This window comes from Chlorocebus sabaeus, chromosome 10, assembly GCF_047675955.1.
Source record: "Chlorocebus sabaeus isolate Y175 chromosome 10, mChlSab1.0.hap1, whole genome shotgun sequence".
NCBI lineage: Eukaryota > Metazoa > Chordata > Mammalia > Primates > Cercopithecidae > Chlorocebus > Chlorocebus sabaeus.
The window spans coordinates 74,669,715-74,684,943 of NC_132913.1; the positions used below are offsets into that span (position 1 = coordinate 74,669,715).

At 35.4% G+C, this 15,229-nt stretch overlaps 1 protein-coding gene across 2 annotated transcripts in view; it reads right to left on the reverse strand.

The window, feature by feature from the left end:
* Positions 1 to 10,658: 10,658 nt before the first annotated feature.
* Positions 10,659 to 15,229, reverse strand: part of CALCRL (calcitonin receptor like receptor) — a 102,657-nt gene continuing 98,086 nt past the window's right edge. For both annotated transcript variants that reach the window (XM_007965579.3, XM_038001869.2), the window contains one exon: positions 10,659 to 13,921. In XM_007965579.3, coding sequence (XP_007963770.1) covers positions 13,706 to 13,921 — 216 coding nt within the window. In that variant the 3' untranslated portion in view covers positions 10,659 to 13,705. The remainder of the gene's footprint in view (positions 13,922 to 15,229) is intronic.

Genomic DNA, 15,229 nt, shown 5'->3' on the forward strand with positions numbered 1-15,229 from the left:
AACATTACTTCTACTTAATGTTTCAGATCATAAATATATATCTGTGTTCTACTGAATTGAATTATGGTCATGACTCATTTTTTATTTCAGCAGTAATTATATTTTGTGGTACATCAATTTGAAAAAAATTTCCAAGATCTTTAAGTGATTTAAAATCTTGGACTGATATTAAATCTCGGACTGATATCCATTGAGTTAATGGAAAATCATTGGATATATGGTTAATTTCTATATAAGAAAATATTGAGCAATTCCTTCTAAGCATAATTTTAAGTTTTTGCTTGCCATTTTTATGTATATAGAATCGTTTTTCTCTTTGGGTCACTTTCATTTTTGCCACTTCGTAATGGTGTAAAAGGGATATATGTAGCTGTAGAAAATTATTTTATTTGTATTCATGAGCATTTCTTACCTGCTCAATTGCTTACATATAACAAACAGTTCTCAATTTTTATACCCCAGTTTTCTCTGAAGTAGAAGTTCGTTACTTTGATTAAAAGTTACAATTAAGAAAAATGCTTGAGACTACAGTTAGGGGCAATAGTGACTCAGACTTTTGCTTTGTGTTTGCTTATTTTGTTTCTGGGTTCCTTTATACTTTGGGGACTTACTGAGGACCTCAAAGAGCTTCTCTTTGTGGATTCTATTTATTGGTACTTACTGTATTAGTAAATAAAAGAGAAATTTTAAAAATATATTTGTATTGTGATTCATTTGAAAATAATCATGAGAAACACATTGCATATTAACAAAAATAATATCTTAGTGATAATATAAAATTGGATGTTACCTCCTGGGTTCTCTGAGATCTCTTCTAAATTATTAGTTTGTACAGAATAATAAAGAATATAATGAAGAACAAAACTTGTAAAATAAATTTTTTTAATTTTCTTTTTATTATTATTATTATTATTATTATTATACTTTAAGTTCTAGGGTACATGTGCATAACGTGCAGGTTTGTTACATATGTATACTTGTGCCATGTTGATGTGCTGCACCCATCAACTCATCAGCACCCATCAACTCGTCATTTACATCATGTATAACTCCCAATGCAATCCCTCCCCCCTCCCCCCTCCCCATGATAGGCCCCGGTGTGTGATGTTCCCCTTCCCGAGTCCGAGTGATCTCATTATTCAGTTCCCACCTATGAGTGAGAACATGAGGTGTTTGTTTTTCTGTTCTTGTGATAGTTTGCTGAGAATGATGGTTTCCAGCTGCATCCATGTCCCTACAAAGGACACAAACTCATCCTTTTTTATGGCTGCATAGTATTCCATGGTGTATATGTGCCACATTTTCTTAATCCAGTCTGTAACTGATGGACATTTGGGTTGATTCCAAGTCTTTGCTATTGTGAATAGTGCCGCAATAAACATACATGTGCATGTGTCTTTATAGCAGCATGATTTATAATCCTTTGGGTATATACCCAGTAATGGGATGGCTGGGTCATATGGTACTTCTAGTTCTTGATCCTTGAGGAGTCACCATACTGTTTTCCATAATGGCTGAACTAGTTTACAATCCCACCAATAGTGTAAAAGTGTTCCTATTTCTCCACATCCTCTCCAGCACCTGTTGTTTCCTGACTTTTTAATGATTGCCAGTCTAACTGGTGTGAGATGGTATCTCATTGTGGTTTTGATTTGCATTTCTCTGATGGCCAGTAATGATGAGCATTTTTTCATGTGTCTCTTGGCTGTATGAATGTCTTCTTTTGAGAAATGTTTGTTCATATCCTTTGCCCATATCTTTTTGATGGGGTTGTTTTTTTCTTGTAAATTTGTTTGAGTTCTTTGTAGGTTCTGGATATTAGCCCTTTGTCAGATGAGTAGATTGCAAAAATTTTATCCCATTCTGTAGGTCGCCTGTTCACTCTGATGGTAGTTTCTTTTGCTGTGCAGAAACTCTTTAGTTTAATTAGATCCCACTTTTTGGCTTTTGTTGCTGTTGCTTTTGGTGTTTTAGACATGAAGTCCTTGCCCATGCCTATGTCCTGAATGGTATTACCTAGCTTTTCTTCTAGGGTTTTTATGGTATTAGGTCTACCATTTAAGTCTCTAATCCATCTTGAATTAATTTTCGTATAAGGAGTAAGGAAAGGATCCAGTTTCAGCTTTCTACTTATGGCTAGCCATTTTCCCAGCACCATTTATTAAATAGGGAATCCTTTCCCCATTTCTTGTTTTTCTAAGGTTTGTCAAAGATGAGATGGCTGTAGATGTGTGGTATTATTTCTGAGGACTGTATTCTGTTCCATTGGTCTATATCTCTGTTTTGGTAACAGTACCATGATGTTTTGGTTACTGTAGCCTTGTAGTATAGTTTGAAGTCAGGTAGCATGATGCCTCCAGCTTTGTTCTTTTGACTTAGGATTGTCTTGGCAATGCAGGCTCTTTTTTGGTTCCATATGAACTTTAAAGCAGTTTTTTCCAATTCTGTGAAGAAAGTCATTGGTAGCTTGATGGGGATGGCATTGAATCTATAAATTACCTTGGGCAGTATTACCATTTTCACAATATTGATTCTTCCTATCCATGAGCATGGTATGTTCTTCCATTTGTTTGTGTCCTCTTTTATTTCACTGAGCAGTGGTTTGTAGTTCTCATTGAAGAGGTCTTTTACATCCCTTGTAAGTTGGATTCCTAGGTATTTTATTCTCTTTGAAGCAATTGTGAATGGAAGTTCATTCATGATTTGGCTCTCTGTTTGTCTGTTACTGGTATATAAGAATGCTTGTGATTTTTGCACAATAATTTTGTTTTGTATCCTGAGACTTTGCTGAAGTTTCTTATCAGCTTGAGGAGATTTTGGGCTGAGACAATGGGGTTTTCTAAATATACAATCATGTCATCTGCAAGCAGGGACAATTTGACATCTTCTTTTCCTAACTGAATACCCTTTATTTCTTTCTCTTGCCTGATTGCCCTAGCCAGAACTTCCAACACTATGTTGAATAGGAGTGGTGAGAGAGGGCATCCCTGTCTTGTACCAGTTTCAAAGGGAATTTTTCTAGTTTTTGCCCATTCAGTATGATATTGGCTGTAAATTTGTCATAAATAGCTCTTATTATGTTGGAATATGTCCCATCAATACCTAGTTTATTGAGCGTTTTTAGCATTTAGGGCTGTTGAATTTTGTCAAAGGCCTTTTCTGCATCTATTGAGATAATCATGTGGTTTTTGTCTTTGATTCTGTTTATATGCTGGATTAATCCCCCTTGTGCTTCCCAGATGAGGCGATGCCTCGCCCTGCTTCAGCTCTCGCTGGTCGGGCTGCAGCAGCTGACCAGCACCGATTGTCCAGCACTCCCTAGTGAGATGAACCCAGTACCTCAGTTGAAAATGCAGAAATCACCTGTCTTCTGTGTCGCTCGCGCTGGGAGCTGGAGACTGGAGCTGTTCCTATCCGGCCATCTTGCTCCGCCACCCCTCAAAATAAATTTTATTACTGTTAGTTTATACGACCTATCTGCCAAGAAGCCATGGAATATGTTGAAACATTAGCAGAGTTTGCACAATCTTGTTTGCCCTCAGGCTTGATTCCTTGGTTTACTGAATGTATTCAATATATTGAAACAATATATTCTTTAATTTCCATGTAATCTACCTAGAGAGATTAGATTTCAAGTCTTACCGAATTAATTTTTAATACTTTAGGTCGACATTGCTTATATCTTTGATCAAACAAAAACAATAACAGAACCATAAAAATGACCACAGAATTTCCCCAATTATGAAGAAACTAAAATGTTTTTAAAATGTGTTACCAGGTACTTTATGTTAAAATATGTACTGTTTCTTTGATTAAATAGGTAAACAAATATTGTTTCTTAGGCTCCCATAATAATATCTTAAATGTCCATATTTCCTTTGATATCTTTTTAAAATTTTTGCCTTTCTAAAAATCTGATTTTATGTGTGTATATATATATAGAGAGAGAGAGAGAGCGCAAAATAAAATCTCAAGGCATATTTTACACTTAAAACTAGTATTGACATTTGCCAGAGTGCCCTGGAAATTGCAAAATTGTATTCTTTCACCTGATAAAAAAGATGCAAGAGGCCGGGCACAGTGGTTCACACCTGTAATCCCAGCAATTTGGGAGGCCGAGGCGGGCAGATCACATGAGGTCAGGGGTTCGAGACTAGCCTGGCCAACATGGCAAAACCCCATCTCTACTAAAAATACAAAACTTAGCTGAGTGTGGCGGTGCATGCCTGTAATCCCAGCTACTCGGGAGGCTGAGGCAGGAGAATCACTTGAACCCGGGCGGTGGAGGTTGCAGTGAGCCAAGATTGCGCCACTGCACTCCAGCCTAATTGTTTGCTTTATGGAAAGTCCTTAGAAGTTTATCAGTGCACTCCATTTCCGTAATACATTTTAATCTTGGAGGAAACACTGATAAAAAAATTTACCAAGTTTTCATATAGTTATCACTGTTCTGGCAGTGCTTTGCCTGATGAGATTAGACAACAATAAAATGTTGTCAGTCATAATTTCAGTTATTACTTAAAACATTGCTTGGCTACAGTCTTACTTCTTTAATTTGAATCTAGTATCTATTACACCAGTGGTCCCCAACCTTTTTGGCACCAGGGATCAGTTTTGTAGAAGACAATTTTTTCAGGGACGGGGCGGGGGATGGTTTCTGGATGAAGGGATGAAACTATTCTACCTTAGATCATCATGTATTAGTTAGATTCTCATAAGGAACTGACAACCTAGATCTCTCACATGTGCAGTTCACAATAGGGTTTGAGCTCCTATGAGAATCTAATGTTAGCCTCCTGCTGTCACAGGATGTTTTGTTGCTTTTCCAATTGGAAACCTCTGTGGCCAGTGGTACCTTTGCCTGAATTTTGCTCATGCCCACTGGGTTTTTTCCGCCCACTCGGCCTGGCAGCTGCGCTTGGCTTGGGCTACCAACCCAGATCTCACACCTGTCAAGGGCAAGGCAGGTGCAGAGCAGCTCGGGGTATGTGGGTGAGTGAGCACGCAGTCCAGCCAGGTACACTGGCTGCTGTGGCAGGGCGGGCAACTCTAAGTGCAGGCATAGGTGTCAGCTCCGTGTGAAGCTGCGGCTGGACCAGATGTCCACATGCAGCTTCTGCTGCAGGCACCCACATCTGGACGAGGGGAACACAATGGCACCCAGAAGCTTGGAGATACCAGAAACTGCGGAGCTCCAAACACGGTTTGACAGCCCTGACTCAGAGAGCCCCTAGGTCTGGGCTTCCCAAAGGGTTACAACTCTTCTCTCCTTCTTGTCAACCACATCATGGCAAGCAGGGAGGAGGTGGGCGCGGGTTCGGGCTGTGGCGTGTTTCAGCCCTGTTTGTGTTACAGCTCTTTCAGTCCTGACATTTGGTGGTTCCTGAGTCCTTGTTCCATATCCAGGAGGAATGAGGTAGGCAGACAACCAGCGGGTGAGCAAGGCAAAGAGGAGCTTCACTGAGCAAAGGAAAAGCTCTCAGGAGAACCAAAGTGGGTAGCTCCTTTCTGCGGGCAGGTGGTCCAGACAAGGACCCAGCTCTCAGCAAAGAGGAGACCTGAAGTGTGTAGCTCCTTTCCACGGGCAGGTCATCCTGATGAGTCCAGGAGACCGGAAGTGGGTAGCTCCTTCCCACAGCTGGTAGTCCTGATATCTGTCGAAGTCTGGCTGAGTCTGGAGTTTTTCTGAGCTCAGAAGGGAGGAAGGGCATGCCCACTGGTCCATGGGCAGCCATGGGAGGGTTCGGAAAAAGCACCCTAAATTCTCACTCTGGGCTGTGGACTCCACCCGGAACTGGCAGCCTGGCCCCCAGGCTTTTAAAGGTGGGGTTTCTCCAGGGATGGATACAACCCTTTCTGCCCAGGAGACTGTCTGCTTCCTGTCACCAACAACATGCTGTCCACAGCACCCAGGCTCTTCCTACCAAGGGACACCTGGAGGCCCATGTCCAGCCACCCTCAGCCCCACCTCTGCCTCCCTCCCATGCTTGTTGGCACCCAAAATCCAGAGGGGGCAGAGGTGGCAGGTGGCTGGTGTGTCAGCGCTGCTCTGAGTGCATGTACAACCTGCCAGATTGTGACAGCACCCAGGCTTGGCCACAACTCTGCTCCAACTTGGAGTTGGCACTGGCAGTGGGGACAGGCCAGGGAGCGGGAGCAGGCACTTCCAAGCCTGTGGGGGAAGGGGACTTCCCAGGCCCTTGAGAGTGTAGGGATGCCAGGTCTGGAGCTGTGGCTGGGCAGCTGCAGCTGCGCCCAGGGGCACAGGACTCCTGCCCTGCATACTCAGTATGGGGCAGGTTTCCTACCTGTTCCTGGCTGCCATCGGCTTCAAGGATCCTGCAGCCCCGCTGCAGCCAGCATCTTAGTAGAGGCTCCTCCAGACAGGCTGCCACTGCCATCACTACTGTGCAGCCAGGGTTCCTAACAGGGCATTGACCCGGTTCTAGACCAGTGGTTCTCAACTGAGACAGACTTAGTCATGAAGGTTTAGAAAACTAAAGATAATACTTAGGTCTTATGCCAAACTTACTGCATCACTTTGCTTAATGTTCTTTGTATAAAAATACATCTCAAGATTATTATGTTATAGCTCAATGTGTATTTCATTGTCTATTTTTTTAAAATGTATTTGTTGTTTTTCTTCCTACTGGAACAACTACATTTTCTTCTCAGTTGCATTATTATTCTTATTATGAACCTGCATTAGAACTTTTACTTTTGAAAAATTTCACTTATATATTAACCATAGACATTGTGATTTCTGTCATATCTCATCATTTTGTTTTACACTGATGCTTTCGCTGATGCTCTGCTGTAAGTTATAGACAAGAGTTCTGTCTTTAATACTGAAGGATAAACACACAAGCCCTTGGGGAAAAAAAAATTTACAAGGCACTTCAAACTGTTGGCTTGTGAAAAAAACAGATGCATGAGTACACACTTGCACTTTCCATATAAGTGGAGTGAACCAGGATTTTGAGAGCATTTTTTCTCTGGTATCTAGCTTTTTTGGTTGCACAGGAGATGGCTTCATGAGATTGCTAATCTGAGATCCAGCTGAACAGTAATTAATTTCATAAGACTGAAACAATTGATGAGGGCAATTTTATTGTGTTACTTGTGTGAAATGTTGATTTTCTTTTCATATTCTACTTACTGGATATATAGCTCAAACTCTTCTGTCTCATCTTAAGATCTCTAACACACAATAAGTTTATAAATATTGCTTTTAAAGTGAAATAATGCATTTAGAAATAATAGTAGATTCTAACTTAGCCTCAGAATGTTAGGGGAAAAACATTAAATATCCTTACTTTTCATGATAATATTGTTAATTGCATAAGTCCAGTAAGAATGTACCATCCTTTCTACCACTATATAATGGGAAAAATGGATTATACACTAAAGGACTTATGTGGAGTGTCATGTATCAGAATAACGGTCATCAAATTATGGTCATATTGGGGAACAAAGTTTGGCTATTCTATGGAGCCTGTGCCTACAATGCTCTCCCGGAAAAACTGGCCTGGTATCTAAATCGCCTGGTAACTGGCTCCATGTTCTAGCCTTATAGGTGAATTATAGGTGAAGGAAGGTCAATTTCAGGAATGCTAGAGATTACAATAAATTTTAGGGACTTTGAGAAAGAGAAATATATTCAAATTTATAGACATAGCAAATGAAGTCTGACTTTTTGTGCATAGTTTATTAATGTCATAGATAGCAAATAATATAGGCTTTCAAAAATCCAATTAAATATTCCATTTTAAAACTTTGAGGCAGAAGTTAAATTTGTAACCATAATGGTTGCTCAGTACTTTATAGTTAACAAATTAGATAAATTAGATGAAACGGACAAATTTCCAGAAGAAAACAAACTACTGAGACTGGCTCAAGAAGAAATAGACAATCTGAATAGACCTTTATTAAGTAAAGATTAAATGAGTAACTAGAAAACTACCTACATCTGGCTAGGGCCTAGATAGCTTCACCACTGAATTTGTTAAAGAAGAATTAATACCAGTTATTCACAAATTCTTGCAAAACTATAAGAGGAGGAACTACTTTCCAACTTTCTAAGAAGTCAGTATTACTCTAATATCAAAACAACACAAATCTCAGCACTTTTGGGGGGCAAGGCTGATGGATCAATTGAGGCCAGCAGTTGAAGACCAGCCTTGGCCAACATGGTGAAATCCTGTCTCTACTAAGTATATATTTATATATTTATAAAAAGTATATATTTATATTATATATAAATATATAATATATATACTAAGTATATAAAGATATATAATATATATTTATATATACTAAATATATAATGTGTATATTACATACAAATATATAATATATGTATAATTTATATATTATATATACCAAATATATATTATATATTTATATTTTATATTCATATTTATAGTATATATACTATAGTATGTATTTAGTATATTCTACAAGAGATCCAGAATAGCAAAAACAATTGTGGAAAAGAAGAATAAAATAGAAGAATTCATACTTTCTGATTTCAAACTCACTACAAAGCAAAGGTAATAACAACAGTATGGTTTGAGCACAAGGATAGACATATATATATATATATATATATATGAGAAATAGAATTTTAAAATAAACCCATGAATCTATGGCTGATTATTTTTTGATAAGGATACCAAGACCTTTCAATGGGGAAAATGGTCTTTGCAAGAAATGATCCTAGAACAAATAGTCACATGCAAAAATATATGAAGCTAGACCCTTACCTCACACCACATACAAAAATTAACTCAAAATGGGTCAATGACCTAAATATATAAGCAAATCTATAAATTCCTTAGAAGATTGTATAGGAGTAAATCTTCATGATTTTGAATTTGGCTAAGGATTCTTAGATGTGACACTAAAAGCATAAGCGACAAAGAAAAAATGTACTTAATAAATGTTACCTTTTATGCATCAAAGGACACAATTAAGAAAGGGACAAGACAATTCACAGAATGGGAGAAAGTGTTTGCAAATTATCTGAAAAGAGAGCTATAGTGTGTGAGTATATATATATATAAATAAGAAGACAACCAAATTAATAATGGACCAAGAATCTGAATAGGTATTCCTCCAAAGAAGGTTACACATGGCCAATAAACATATGAAAAGATGCTTGACATGTTTAACCATCAGAGAAATGCAAATTTAACTACAAGATACCATTTCACATCCATTAGGATGTCTAAAATAAAAATGACAGGTAATAACAAGTGTTGAGAGAAATGGAGAATTCAGAACTCTTCATGCACTGCTGGTGGGAATGTAAAATGATCTGGCTGTTTTGCAAAATTCCTGAAAAGAAATGAAAACTGTGTACAAACAAAAACTTGCAAACAAATGTTTATAGGTATATTATTTATAATAGCCAAAAGGTAAAAGCAAAACAAACATCCATCAACAGACAAATTAATAAATAAAATGTGGTATGTTCACCCTATAGAATAAAAGGAAACATTGATACATGCCAAAACATGAAGGAATTTTGAAAACATTATAAGTGAAATCATTTAGTCACAAAAGGTCACATACTATAGATTACATTTATATGAAAGTCTAGGGAAATCTTTTGAGACAGAATGTAAACTAGTTGTGTTTATAGCTGGAATGAAAGTAGGGACAGAGGGATAGAGAAGTGATGGCTAAAGGATACACTGTTTCTTCTCAAGGTCGTAAAAATATAATGAAATTGACTGGTGATGGTAGCATGTCTCTATGGATACATTAAAATATACTCTACTAATATACTAAAAACTGCTTTGAATATGAAATATTATATGATATGTGAAGTATATCTCAATGAAGCTGTTAAAACGTGCAGATTGGTTCTAGATTTGTAAAACCAACTTGAGGTCTGTATTGTAATTAACACTCCCATGTACCTGTCTCAACAATAGGCCAAACCTTATGAAACTAGCAATATTTTTAATCAAGAATATTCTTTCTTGCAGATTAGTATAATCACAAGGAGGAGAGATTGTAAGAAAAAATGTTATGCCATGTAATTGACAGTAAATAAAATGTGTTCTTAAAAAAGAAAAAAAAAGAAGAAATTTTTTAACGTATGCCATGTAATTGACAGTAAATAAAATGTGTTCCTAAAAAAGAAAAAAATGCAAGTGTTTTAAATGGGCGTTTTTTCCAGAAAAAAGATAATGATGTACATTATTCTTGATCATAAAAATAAAAATTAATTATTAAGTGGAATGCAACTGATTATTGTCCTAAGGATAGAGTGGTTTTGCACTTACTGATAAGTTTATTTCAGCATTTTTAATATTCTCATATAAGTGTGATATTTTGAATTCTCCTTTGAATTGTTGTAACATCTTACTTGTTCCTTCATTAATTAATGAGTTAAACAAAATCTTTGAAACATTTTCATTTTATATTTGTGTGAGAGCCATGAATATGCCCTCTTTAAAAATTACCTTTAAATACTTATTTTTCTTTCTAATATTTAAACAAAACTACAAAATGAAATATAGTAGATAAAGGAGATGAATTTCTGAACATTTTCTTATTTTGAGACATCCTTTTTCTTCTTTCAGCATAAGAAGGAGTTTGCATCCATTGTAGTATATTTGGATTTTTTTAGTTTGGAAAACAAATCATGACTTTTTCTTAATTGGTTTATTGAATTCATTTACTGGTTTACTGAAGACTTTAAAGAAGGCAAAAGAGATATTTTGTTAAGAGATTTGTTAATTTTGAGAAGTATCCCATTGATTAATGTAAGAATTATGTTTATAAATTAGATTATTTGGCACTCTAGTAAATATCAATGGAAATAAACTTTAACTCATAACTTTAATATTTTCATACAATCAAAAATAGAGATATACTCTAAGTAGGCATAACATAAATTGTTACAATTGATCAGAATATCTTGAATATATTTTTACAGATAACTAGTGGTTTCTACTAGCAGATTAAAATCAAGAGAAAATTAAAAGTAAGTTCACATTTTAAAAAATTTATAAGCAATAAATACAGCACTACAGCCACCACTAATTCTATGTACATTGGATTACATTTAAACAAACACTGCATTCAAGAATGAATATTTTATGAATAAATGCATTGGAAATTAACTTTAGGAAAGAAAATGACAAATTACAATTTAGAAAATTAAAATATGACTTTCACAAGTAATCACAGTAAAATGACAAATCTACATTTTAAAAGCTAGAAATTCCCCAAATTTATTTTTTGACAGCAAAGAAGTTTGCTTTAAAAAAGTGTCAGATTTACTTTGCTTTATGAGTATGATACAAAGGTATTAAGTAGCATTCAGCTTTTGAGGAATCTAACATTTAAAATTATTCTAAAAATATATGAGTATAAAACTAACAGTGATTAAACATGAATGACTGCTACTCCTCAAGACTTTACAACAGATTGGCTATAAAATAAATCTGATCTAGAATTGATATTATGAAAGCACAACAAAAATACTTGAAAATTACATGTTCATTTTAATATAATCTCTGATAATTCAACATTTTTTAATGTCTACTGTCAAGATGGTTGACTTGACAGTTTGTCTAAAAGAAGGCTGATATATGTCAACATGGTCAGCAAAGGATTTAAATATGGGTCTTTGAATAATAAATAGCTAATAATTGAGTTTATTGAAATGAATTTTTGTATAATGTAGGCAGTTAAAGGTCCAGAACAGCCTGCGTTCCTTTCTATGGCAGCTCGCTATGAAATTCATGTTTGAAACAAAACAATACTTTTTCATGCATAAATTATGAATGTACTGACCAGACCATTCTATATGTTAATTCTTACTCATTTAGATAATTTTTCTTAGCAATTTCAAATAAGTTCTGAACTCACCATCTATTGACAGCTTAAGAAACAACTTATGATGAGTAATTCATTAGTTTCATCCATTTTAAGCAGATTGACACACTTAAAATACAGATATACATGATTTTCCCAAAATTGACTTTTACTAATTGAAGTCATTCTTGTTCTTCAGAGATTTCAGTGGAAAATATCATTAGAGAAACTGAATCCCATATAAATTTCACTTTAGTTCATTAGCAAGGTTTTCTTCTATCTTTATTTAATAAGGTCTGACAATAATTCAATAAGATCTGACAATAATTTTTTCTCAATGATATATTCAAGTATTTCCCTGATTTGTATTATATACAGTAGCTCTATTAAAATATTAAAGCATTGTATATGATATATATTTTGTCCCTCTATTTTTTTATATTTCTTGAATAACCTGGGACATTTCCAAAGCTATGTATCTTCATATAGTGAAAGTCAGTAAAGTAATATTTTAATGGGGTAAAATCTATACAAGTAGCAGATTGGTATTTATCACAGTAGTTGTTTAAAATATCTGGATTAGAATGTGAGTTCATTGTCAAAATGAAAAAAGAAATATGTCAAACACACCTATTATTAAGGTATGAGTCATCAAAACAAATATATTCAATAAAATAGTGACCTTGTGTTTTTAAAATAAATATATCTTATGATAGATGTTTCTGTTCTCTTAGTTCTCAGACTTCTGATGCTAGCATCTGGTTGTCTTTAAAATAGTCACCAAATATAGAATTCCAGACTCTATTTTATTTAAAAAATCAGCCCAGATACAGTATCAGATATTAACATGCACACATTGTTGCATTATATATTTGCTTTAAAAATTACCTAGGTTGTATGTATTTGATTTGAGACTGTAAAATAAAATAATGGAGTATCTACACGCTCATTTCTCACAATTTCTTTTTACAAAATTCCAAGAAAATAAGAAATCCTTCATTGATTTTCCTTATATAAAATGATTGCTAATTTGTTTCTACAGTAGAAATGGAAGGGACAAAATGTATATTTACAGGTACGAATTCCCTCCCACTGTGTGGTAAAACAGGAAGAAGTTGACAAGGTGTTCTGTAGCATCAACTAAGATGTTTTCTTAGTGATATAGAAGTAAGATTGCATATTATACATCCTGTTCATCAAATTTCGACAATGGATATGCCACAAGATATAACTGATATGTCAGCAAATGAGTAGATCATAACAATTGTACTCAGTTGCTTTTCATAGAGAAAAGAAAGCCAGCAGGGATAATTCACTTCTGGTATTGTCCATTTGAGAGGGTCATAACAAAAAGAACTACAGCACTCTCTGGGCAAAATAAAATGTCAACTGCCCCAATCAAGATGGGATAAAGAGTTTTAAAACTAAAAGCTAATTTTCCCTTCATGTCTATAGGCCTTCACTAGGTCTCTTGGGGCAATAAGGGTAGAATCATGCCCAACATATATATTTACTTTTACAGTCATTTGTGAATTCATGCAATGGTGTGCTGGAGCTGGCTTACACCAGCTCAGAAAAGTTGATTGTGCTTTTCTCCAATTCCACACTTGGTGATGTCAGGTGATGTCAGTAGTGTCACATCAGGCATAGTGGGAGTATTTACTGGCAAATATTACAAACCAGGATTTCTTTTTTCCCACTTACAGCTGGATATTACACTCTTATCAACACACTACCAATTTCATGTGAGGCTTTTCTTTATGATATTCAAAAAGCCATTTAATATTGAAGTCTTCTGGCTTTAGAGTCATGGATCCAAGTCCTTGAGTTAGGAGTGGCACAAAACAGTCAGACAACCATACTTCTATTTTCAATTATATAAATTTTCTGGTTTTAAGACAACATTTTCAATATCATGGATGCTTTTCCCATTTAAGTGTTCACTAGGACAGTCATGACTGTAACCTGGACCGTCACTGATTGTTGATACTGTGTAAGACGCACTACGAAGAGCTTCTGAGTTGGAAAAGCTGTTTCCAAATTGGATTTTGTATTGATTCCAGTTTCTTCTCAGAATTGCTTGAACCTATCAATAAAAAAGAAACAGAAAGAACAAGAGCAACCCATTAATTGAAATGAAGACATTGTTTTTGAAGCACAATTAAATAAGTCTTGGAGAAGAGCTTTTTTAAAACAAGTTATGTTAATTAGTGAATAATATAGCTTCATTTTCTTACTTAATTTAAAAAATTAAGTGTACCATCTTTACATTAGGAAATGTATTACAATTACATCATACTTTACATTCCATTGATATTTTTCATGCCATGTTTTGTCTTCAAAGCTTTTATAATGCGTATGTATTCATTGTTGCCAAACCAATAGGTAATCTGGACCCCCATTTACAAGATTTCATGTACAACATCAAGTTTTATATTAATGTCTTTATTAATAGAATGAGAAGACAATTCGTGACAGGATTAGAGAAGGATATACAAAAGAAAAGAAGTTAGGATACGGAGAATACAAATCATCATCAGCAGCAGCAGCAGGGCAACTAGCAGCAACGCATTTGTTTTTGAGTGATTCCCATATGCCAGAAATTGCGCTACATTCTAAAAAAGGAGCATGATATTTGTCCTCATGGAGCTTACTACATAGAGGAAAGAAAAGTGTTGAACAAATAATTATACATCTGGTGAATATTGTGAAAAATAAATTTAGGAATGTAACCACTCCACTTTTACATATTTGAATCCTCTTCTGCTGAATGAATTTGCAGTTTAATGACTTCCTTCCCCTCTGTTTGAAGCTAGAGATCAGGGGTAGGTGGGTCCTATACAGTAAAATACTGGTAATAATCGAATGTAAGGCGCAAGAGTGAATTTTCTTCATTGTCAGTCAATGGGCACAAATGAGAATATTTAAAAACATCTCTAGCTCAAGTACCTGGACTTTTTCAGGTATGATGAGTGGGCACGCTGGCTTGGAGCAGCCTGCTTCTAGGTTATGAATGTGTTTGCCAAATCCCTGTGACCCAATCTATATCTGCCCAGAGTGGGTTTGCTTTGAATGGTCTTCCCCAAGCTCTCTATTGTTCTTTGGCTCTTTCAGTGCTTTTCCAAAGGGAATCTGAGCATCTCACAGCAATTTTCTGGTAATTCATTTTCTACGTACTCATGTATAATTGTTTAACTTCGTGCTACTTATATAGAATTCCTCAACTTTCTCTTCACCATATCCATGTATACAAATCAATATTAAATCTTTAGAAAAGGTTTACTTCTTTCTTGTTATTTCCTAGTCTAATGGGTTAAAACACACACACACACACACACACACACACGCACACATAAAACCTCAATTCCTACAATTACAAACATTCTATAGAAAA